Below are 10,742 nucleotides of genomic sequence, written 5' to 3'. Positions count from 1 at the left end.
CGGGGATACCTCACTCAGAATGATCTTTTCTAGATCCCACCATTTGCCTACAAATTTCATGATTTCCTTGTTTTTGATTGCTGAGTAGTATTCCATTGTGCAAAAATACCACAATTTCTGTATCCATTCCTCCATTGATGGATATCTGGGTTGTTTCCAGGTTCTGGCTATTACAAATAAAACTGCTACAAACATGGTTGAACAAATGTCCTTGTGGTGTACTTGAGGAATTTTTGAATATATTCCTAGGAGTGCTATAGCTGGGTTTTGAGGAAGCTCTATTTGTTTTCTTATGCTTTTAAGACTCCTTTTCAGTTTTGGCCACTTAAAGATCTTCAGCAAACTAGAATCGTATTTTCAAAAAGCTGTACATTAAAAAGACAAGATTACAAAGTGAAAATAGGGAAGGGGATTTGTACTTGAAAACAAGGAGAGAGTGTTAAAAAATATCTACAAAGAAAAAGAAAAGACTATGAAAAATGCTATAAATGGAACTTATTTATTTATTAACAAGAATAGTTTAATTATTTAGAATATACTCCACAGGAGGTAAAAGGGAAGGTTAACTTGAGAAAACAATTAAATTGAAAAATATTAAAACAAGACAACATGAACCTGATTGCAATTTTAATAATGAAGTAATAAACATTGATATTGGAATGAAAGATAAATCACACAAAGGTTGTCTGATAAACCCTCAAGAGATATTAACAGAGATAGACAGGCAGATAGATAGATAAATAGATAGATAGATAGATAGATAGATAGATAGATAGATAGATATTCTTGGTTTATTATTTTGTCACTTCTCTGTGTTCAAGTTCTATTTCTATCTTTCCTTGGTCCTCAAAGTTTTAGGTTTTCCCTTTTACTCTAAATGTGAATCTGTTTTCCTAGATTTAATATATGTTAAGTCACTTGAGCTGATAATGCTCCGAACAAGAAGCATAAACAAGCAAAATATATTTGAAATAGTAATGACCACTACTCAGTATCTTTGTGTCAGGATACCCAAATCTTTTAAAATAAAACAGATATTATGATGGGAATTTAATGGGTATTTACTATTTATCAGTTGCCTACAGCAAATTCAAGTCTCATTACAACACTGAAAGTTAATGATGATAATTTATGTATATTCATGTTATTCATTTAAGAACAGTAACAGGTCAATTTTATTATCAGGCATGAATTAAATAATGTTTTATTTATTGTCTGTAGATGAACGGAAAATTAGAACAGAAAAATCTAATGCCTCCTTTCTGATAGAGTTTATTCTACTGGGATTTTCAGATGTTCCCAGTCTCCAATGGATTCTTTTTGGGATATTTTTGCTCATGTATTTGACTATTCTGATGTGCAACAGCATTATAATGGTAATAACAAGAACTGACCCTGCTCTGCAGACTCCTATGTACTTTTTCCTTAGCAACTTCTCTTTTGTGGAAATCTGTTATGTAACAGTCACCATCCCAAGGATGCTTGTGGACCTGTGTACTCAAAAAGGAAATATCTCTGTACTTGCCTGTGCCACACAGATGTGTTTCATCCTTATGCTTGGAGGCACCGAGTGCCTCCTTCTGACAGCCATGGCCTATGACCGCTATGTGGCCATTTGCAACCCTCTTCACTATTCTCTAGTCATGAACCAAAGGATCTGCACACAGTTGGTGGCTGCCTGCTGGATCAGTGTCACACCAGTTGTGATTGGACAAACATGCCAGATTTTCTCTTTGCATTTTTGTGGCTCTAATAGAATTAATCACTTCATCTGTGACATCCCACCAATACTCAAACTTGCTTGTGGCGACACATTTGTGAATGAGATAGCAGTTTACATAGTTGCAATGGTGTTTGTCATGGTTCCCTTTGTTCTGATCATTTTTTCCTATTGCAAAATTATCTGCAGCATTCTGAAACTGTCCTCAGCCAAAGGAAGGGCCAAAACTTTCTCCACCTGCTCCTCTCACCTGATTGTTGTAGTCTTGTTCTATGGAACTGCTGGCATCACATACTTACAACCCAAGCCAAATCAATCAGAAATAATTGGAAAACTATTGTCTCTTTTCTACACCATTTTGATCCCAACCCTAAATCCCATTATATACACTCTGAGGAACAAGGACATCATGATGGCTCTGAGAAAACTACTCAGTAAGTTACTAACATGAGACAAAGGCTTGAAAGGTGCATATCTGTTTATCATTTAGACAAAAAGAAAAATATTTTCATCCTGATAATGTTGATTAAATTTATGTTAGCTACACACATTTCCTCATGCAATGTTAATTTAAAACTTTAATAGATGGTTTACATATCTCCCAATTACACATTAAAACAGCTGCCCATTGCTGTTATAAAGACAGCTAAATACTCCATCAGCCTGTCTGAGCAGCTCCTTGGTAGCTAATTAATTCTGCTTTATAACCAGCAGCTGTTGTCCTGTTCTGAGATGGGTTTACTTTGCATTTCATATTCTTTTTCATTTTACTTTGTGGTTAGGATTATTCCAGTGAAAGGTTGAAAAGTTGCTAATGTAGTGTAAAAGTCAGGTATTTTGTTTACTATATTTATACTAAAATATGCTAGAAACAATAATAAGAAGATAGAAACTATTTAAGCTATGACAACTCGCATTAAAGGATTACAGGTCAATATTTCCTCTCCTAAGAAATGAATCAATCTACCTTTCACAAAAGTATGATTATTCCCTTGACTTTATGTACATATAAAAATATGTAAAGTAACTTTTATTCTCCTGAATTAATTGACTTGGAAGCTTATTACTAATCGAAGCCTAGTCCTGGAAGCTTCTAGCCTCAGTACAATATAATCTAAATCCAGAATGCTTTAAGTCTCTGAGACTTAGAAGCTCACCGTTTCTTGTTATTTCTGAACTCCAATCTGGCTGGTTTAATTCAGTTTTTTGTTTGTTTGTTTGTTTGTTTAGCTCAAACTTCTCTCCAAGCTGACTGATTCAATTTGGCTTCTCTCTCAACCTCTGACTTAATAATTCTTTGGTTTCAAACTAATTTAGTAATCTGCTCTAATCTTCTGGCTCCTTCTCATTTTCTGGCTCATTCTGTCTTCACCTGTGTCTAGCTTGTTCTCACTTCAACCTCTTTCTGTAAAACTCTTCTTAAAAAAACTGCCTCTGAATTTCATTAACTGAACTGCCAGGAACTCAGTTCCACTGCACTGCCTCTCAAACTGTCTGAACAGTGCTAACTAGAACTCAAGAGGCCTGTATTCTGAGTGTTGGAATTAAAGGAATGTACTATCACCTCTAGACCTAAACTTTTCTTTACCTGAAATTTGCTCTATACCAGGCTGGCCTTGAACTCAGAGATGTACTTTCCTCTGTCTCCTAGGATTAAAGATTTGTCTGTATTTCAGATGCATCATCCAGACCTAGGTCTGGATGTGATCTCTTTCCAGGGAAACCTTCTTCTGAATTAAAATTCCTCTACAAAAATGTATTTTCGGGATTGGAAAGATAGCTCAGCAGCTGGGGACACTTGCTGCTCTTTCAGAGGACACAGCAATCACATGGAGCCACATACCTATGTTTTGCTGCAATTAGAAGGGATTTTATGCTCTTTTCTGGTATCTGTAGGCATCAGCTATGCACATGGGACACACATACAATTAGACAGCACTCCATAAACAAATTTTTAAATTAATAATTTTATTTATCAATATATAAGTAAATATGAAAAAATATTTTAAGCATTTCAAAATATATAGTAAAGGTTGATACATGATTAATTTATGACTAATAACATGTAATATTTCATATATTAGTATACATGTGAATGAATAATATATTGCATATTTATTGTCCTATATAAACACATACAAATATATTACTGAAAACTTAAAATCACACGGTATTTTAAAAATATTCAATATAAAATGAAACACGCAATTACAAATAAATACATTCATAATTCTAGCAAAAAAAATAACTTTAAGAATTTCAAGCACTTCTAATGCACACAAAGAATCAAATTTAATATTAACCTAAAAGTAAATCCCAAAGCCCAAAATGCCATTAATTCTCTATATAAATATACATGTATGGTTTTTGTTTGTTTGCTTTTCTTTTGTTTTCTTTTTAGAGACAAGTTCTTTCTATTCTGTATTTCTGGCAGTCCTGGAAGCCACTACATAGAATATACACATTTAATGACCTTTTCTCATCTGGGCTGACATTGCTCCCTCCAAGTACCAAAAATCACCTAACAAAAAATTCAAATAGCAGGCACGAGAAACCCTCTTTTAAGTGACTGCCCAAGGGCAATCCAAGAGAGAACCAAAACATAGAGTCAATTTCTGTTGTCCTGTTGTCCTTGTTTATTCTGAGACAGAGGAAAGTGAGTTCTTATTGCTGAAGAGGTCATGGACTTCAGAAACAAAGCCTAAAGACTCCAGGGCTGGAACTGACCTGAATGCCTCCTTGCTGAGCACTGACCTTCAAAGTAACAGAAGAGTCTATGTAACTCCCAAAGGATTGAGGCTACCAAGAGTTCAACCCAGCTGTGATGCCTATCAAGCACATAAACACCATCATGACATGATAACCCAAAGGTGCAATTGTGGCACACTTTCCTCGGTTGGTAAACTTCAGGTCACTAAATGAGCTTATCATGGGGGATCCTGCTCAACAACAGGATCTTTCTATTCAGTGATAGTGAAACCACATGGAGGAGAATCTACAGCTACTAACGTACTAAACCAGCATAATCCTATAAACATTTGTCCTTATACCCACAGATACTCCTCTAGGAAACATCTCTTTGCAACAAAAGGAGACCACTACAGCAAACCACAACCTGTAAAAATGCAGATTTATGGAGCCTAGTTCCAATGGCAACATCTATCACACACCTAAATACCTAGGGCTCAGGAGTAGAAACCACTCTCAGATTGGGTTCAGCCTCACTCATGACATGGAACTTATGCTTGACATGGCTTTGGTTACCAAAATCCTAATATTAGATAGGCCATGGGACTCAAGAAAATTAAATATTTTATTTATTCTACTAAAAGAATATAACAATCAATGATTCCTAATGACATTCTGCTATTCCTATAGATCTGCGCCTTCCAAAGATCCAATATGCTTCCTCTTACAGTTTATATGAACTAGCATAGAAACCCACAACCAGACAATGTGCAGATGATAACAGACTTTGCAAAACTCCATAAAAATGGATGTCTTCATTAAACCACTCCACTCATGGTTGAGGGAACTATGCAGAAGAGGAAAAGGAAAGATTTTCAGAGCCAGCAAGGATGGATCACTCCAAGAAAACTATACGTTGCTGACAAAACAAGATTGATGCACAAGTGAACCTCACAGATACTGTGACATCATGTTCAGGGACTGCACAGGTTCATGCTAGATGGAGTTCTTGTGCTGAAACTGTCTGCAATTGATATCCAATTGTAAGGGGGGGAAAGCTTGCAAAAGAACAGAGTCTCATTGGAATATTAGCCAAACATCAGGATAGGTCTCATGCCCATCAGCAAGATACTCAACATCAGTGCACTTGGGGAGGGGCAGGAGAGGAGATGAGGGAGGGGGGATGGGATTGGGAGGGAATGAAGAAGGGAGCTACAGCCAGGATACACAGTGAATAAACTGTAAATAATATAGAAACAATATTTAAAACAGAAAAAATAACAACAGTATTTTTTTGTCTCATTTCTTTGGGCAATTTTTTGTTTTATTGGTCCTTTATTATAGTTTCAGAATTAGTGTGTGTGTCCTTCTATTTCTAATGTGAGTGTGTGTTCATTTGTTTGTGTCTGTTTCTGGAGAGCACGTGAGAGAGACAGAGAGAGAGACAGAAAGAAGAAAGGAGAGAAAGAGAGAGAGGTAGAAGGAAGGAGAGAGCAGGTGGTAGACAGAGAACAGGAGAAAGAGAAAGAGCAAGACATTCTTGTTCTTTTTCATTTTTCCTGTGGTTTTCTTTTTTTAAATTAAATTCTTATTTTCTTATATTAATTATAGCTTATTCACTTTGTATCCCAGCTGTAGCTCCCTCCTTCATTCCCTACCAATCCCACCCTCCCTCCCTCATCTCCTGCCATGCCCCTCTCCAAGTCCCCTTTCATCTGACCCTAGAGTATCAGTTCTCATCAGGACTGGCTGCACTGTCCTCCTCTGTGGCCTGGCAAGGCTACTCCCCCCTAGGGGTGGGGTGATCAAAGAGCCAGTCATTGAGTTCCTGTCAGAGACAGTCCCTGTTCCCCTTACTAGGGAAACCACTTGGAGTGAGGTATCCCAGAAGCAGAAAGACACACATGATGTATACTCACTTATAAGTGGATATTAGACATATAATATAGGATGATCATACCAAAATTATACCTAAAGAAGCTAAGCAAGAAGGAGGACCCTGGATAGGATGCTCAATCCTCATTCTAAAAGGCAAATGGGATGGACATCAGAAGAGGGAGAAAACAGGGAACAGGACAGGACCCTACCACAGAGAGCCTCTGAAAGACTCTACCCTGCAGGATATCAAAGTAGATGCTGAGACTCATAGTCAAGCTTTGGGTAGAGTGCAGGGAATTTTATGAAAGAAGAGGGAGACAGAAAGATCTCAAGGGGACAGGAGCTCCACAAGGAAAGAAAAAAATCTGGGCACAGGGGTCTTTTCTGAGACTGATACTCCAACAAAGGACCATGCATGGAGATAACCTAGAACCCTTGCACAGATGTAGCCCATGGCAGCTCAGTGTCCTCTGTCCATTCTTGCGAGGATTTAGGAATCCCCTCACCTCAGCTAACTGTTTTTTAACTGTTTATTATAATTTATTTACTTTGTATCCCAGCTCTATCCCCCTCTCTCATCTCTTCTCAGTCCCACCCTCCCTCCCTCTTCTCCCCCTATGCTCCTCCCCTAGTCCTCTGATAGGGGAGGTCCTCAACCCTATTATCTGACCCTAGCCTGTCAGGTTTCATCAGGACTGGTTACATTGTTTTCCTCTATGGCCTGGCAAGGCTTGCCCCACCCCCAGGAGGATATAGTCAAGTAGCCTGCCACTGAGTCCATGTCAGGGACATCCCCTGATACCCTTACTAGGAAACTCACATTGAGACTGAGCTGCCCATAGGCTTCATCTGAGCAGGGGATCTATTTTCTCTCCATGCATAGTCCTTGGTTGGAGCATTGGTCACTGCAGCCTCCCCTGACCCAGATTTTATTGGGTCTGTTGTTCTCTTTGTGGGGATACTTCCCCCTCCAGTTCTTTCTATCTTTCCCTTCTTTCGAAGATTCCCTGCATTCTACCCAAGGTTTGACTATGAGACTCAGAATCTGCTTTGGAACCCTGCTGAGTAGATTATTTCAGAGGTCTTCTATGGTAGGTTCCTGACCTGTTCCCTATCTTCTCCTGATTCCAATGTCTATACTGTCTGTATTTCTGAAAGAGCATTAAGCATCTTCCCTAGGGTCCTCCATGTTGTTAGCTTCTTTAAGACTGCAGATTTTAGTACGTTTATCCTATATTATATGGCTAATATCCACTTATAAGTGAGTGTATACCATGTATTTTTTGTGCTTCTGAGTTACCAAACTCAGGATCATCTTTTCTACTTGCATTCATTTGCCTGCAAATTTCATAATTTCCTTGTTTTTATTTGCTGAGTAGTATTCCATTGTGTAAATGTACTACAAATTCTGTATTCATTTTTCTGTTGATGGACATATAGGTTGTTTCCAGATTCTGGCTATTATGACTAAAGCTGCTATGAACTTAGTTGAGCAAGTGTCCTTGTTGTATGGTTGAGAATCTTTCAGATATAAACTTAGGAGTGGTATAGCTGGATCTTGGGGTAGCACTATTACTGATTTTCTGAGAAAGTGCCAGATTGATTTTCAAATTGGTTGTAAAAGTTTACATTGCCACTAGCAATGGAAAAGGATTCCCTTACTCCACATCCTCTCTAGCGTGTGTTGTCACTTGAGTTTTCTATATTAGCCATTCTGGTGAGTATAAGGTGAAATCTCAAGGTCATTTTGATTTTCATTTCCTGGATGACTAAGGATTTTGAACATTTATTTAAGGGTTTCTCTGTCGTTGGATATTCCTCTATTGAGAATTCTGTTTAGCTCTCTATTCCATTTTCCTTTCATTTATTTGTTTGTTTATTACAATTTATCTACTTTGTATCCCAGCTGTAGTCCCCTGCTTTATTCCCTCCCAATCCCACCCTTCCTCACTCTTCTCCTCCCAAGCCCTTCCCCATATTCACTGAAAGGGGAGATCTTCTTCCCCTTTCCTCTGACCCTAGGTTATCAGATCTCATCAGAACTTTCTGCATTGTCTTCCTCTGTGGCCTGGTAAAGCTGCTCCCCACTCAAGGGGAGGTGATCAAAGACCCAGCCACTTGGTTCATGTCATGAACACCCCAGTTCTCCTTACTAGGGAATGTAAACTTGTACAAGCACTTTGGAAGTCAATCTGGCACTTTCTCAGAAAATTAGGAAAGGTGCTACCTCAAGATTCAGCCACATACTCTATTTTCTAACTGGATTACTTTTGTGCAGAATGATAATTATGGATTTATTTGCCTTGTTCTACATGTAGACATCCAGTTAGACCAGCACCATTTGTTAAAGATGTTTTGATTTTTTTTTTGTTTTTCTTTTTATTTTCTTCTATTGTATGGTGTTGGCTTCCCTGTCAAAATTCAGGTGTTTTTAGGTAGTGGGTTTATTTTTGGGTTTTTGATTCAGTTTTACAAATACAAAATCTGTACATGCATGGAAACTGAACATCTCTCTACTCAACAACAGCTTGGTCAGTTAACAAATAATGAAAGACTTTAAAGACTTCCTAGAATTCAATTAAAATAAAGGCACAACATACCCAAACTTATGGGACACAATGAAAGCAGTGCTAAGAGGAAAGTTCATAGCAGTAAGGGCTGTAGTCGGGACTGCCTCTGACATAATCTGATTGGCCTGCTCTTTGATCACCTCCCCTTGAGGGGGAAGTAGCAGCCTTACCAGGCCACAGAAGATGACAATGCAGCCAGTCCTGATGAGACCTGATAGACTAAGATCAGAAGGAAGGAGAGGAGGACCTCCCCTAGCAGTGGACTTGGGGAGGGGCATGCGTGAAAAAGGAGGAGGGAGGGTGGGATTGGGAGGGAGGAGGGAGGGCTTATGGGGGGATACAAAGTGAATAAAGTGTAATAAATAAAAGTTAAATAAAAAAATAAAAAAGAGTCCCTTTTCTTTAAGGGACTTTAAGCCCCAGGTGGGTTAGCCACGCTCTGTGCTCAGGAATATATGGGAAGTAGTCCTCATATCCTTCATCCACATAGCCATATGAGTTCACTTATCACTAAAACAAGGTCAAGGGAAAATTTGCAGCACACACACACACACACACACACACACACAGAAATTCAAGACATCTCATACATGCAACATAATGGTACATCTGAAATCAATAGAAAGAAAAAAATAAACAAAGAAACATACACACCCAAGAGGAGTAGAAGGCTAGAAATAATCAAACTCAAGGCTGAAATCAATAAATCAGAAACAAACAGTACAATTCAAAAAATTGACGAAACCAAGAACTGGTTCTTTGAAAAATCAACAAGATAGACACATGTTTAGTCAAACTAACTAAAAAGCAGAGAGACACTATCTAAATCAGCAAAACCAGAAACGAAAAGATGGATATAGTAACAGTCACTGAAGAAACTGAAAGAATGCTACTTCAAAAACATATATACCACAAAGTTTGAATTTGTAAATGAAATGCATTATTTTCTTGGTAGATTCCATTCACCAAAGTTTAATCAAGATCAGGTAAATAAATTAAATAGCACTATGTCACCTAAGAAAATAAAAGCAGTCATCAAAAATCTCCCTTCCAAAAATAGACCATGGCCAGATGGTTTCAGAGCAGAATTCAGCCAGTTCTTCAAAGAAGAGCTAACACCAATACCCTTCAAACTATTTCAAAAAATAGAAACAAAAAGAACATTACCAAACTCCTTCTATGAAGCCACAGTCACCTTGAAACCTAAACCACACAAAGACCCAAAAAGAAAAGAAAACTTCAAACCTATCTCTCTTATGAACACTGATGCAAAAATACTCAATAAAATACTCATAAACTGAATCCAAGAACACATAAAAGATATCATCCACCAAGGCTTCATATCAGGCATGCAGGAGTGGTTCATGGAAATCCATCAATTAATCCACCATGCAAACAAACTGAAGGAAAAAAAATCATATGATCATCTATGTAGATACCAAATAAACATTTGACAAAATCCAATACCCACTCGTGTTTAATGTCTTGGAGAAATCAGCAATAAAAGGCACATACCTAAACATAGTAAAAGCAATATACAGCAAGCCCATAGCCAACATAAAACTAAATGGAGAGAAACTTAAATCAATCCCACTGAAGTTAGGGACAAGGCAAGGCTGACCACTCTCTCCATATCTCTTTAACATAGTACTTGAAATCCTAGCTAGAACAATAAGACAACTAAAGGAGTTCAAGAGGATACAAATGAAAAAGGAAGAAGTCAAAATATCACTATTTGCAGACGATATGATAGTATACATAAGTGACAGCAAAAATTCTACCACAGAACTCCTTCAGCTGATTAAACACCTTCAGCAAAGTGACTGGATAAAAAAAAAATAAGTCAAAAAGGTCAGAAGCCCTCCTGTATACGAAAGACAAACAGG

At 37.8% G+C, this 10,742-nt stretch overlaps 1 protein-coding gene across 1 annotated transcript; it reads left to right on the top strand.

The window, feature by feature from the left end:
• Positions 1–1,199: 1,199 nt before the first annotated feature.
• Positions 1,200–2,171, top strand: LOC110543528 (olfactory receptor 10AG1-like). Its single transcript, XM_021629825.1, has one exon. It carries the CDS (start codon positions 1,200–1,202, stop codon positions 2,169–2,171), a length of 972 nt encoding a protein of 323 aa, XP_021485500.1.
• Positions 2,172–10,742: the final 8,571 nt, after the last annotated feature.

This window comes from Meriones unguiculatus, chromosome 18 (genome assembly GCF_030254825.1).
Source record: "Meriones unguiculatus strain TT.TT164.6M chromosome 18, Bangor_MerUng_6.1, whole genome shotgun sequence".
NCBI lineage: Eukaryota > Metazoa > Chordata > Mammalia > Rodentia > Muridae > Meriones > Meriones unguiculatus.
The sequence above is the reverse complement of the archived record's forward strand: the minus strand, read 5'-3'. Positions and strand labels throughout refer to the sequence as shown.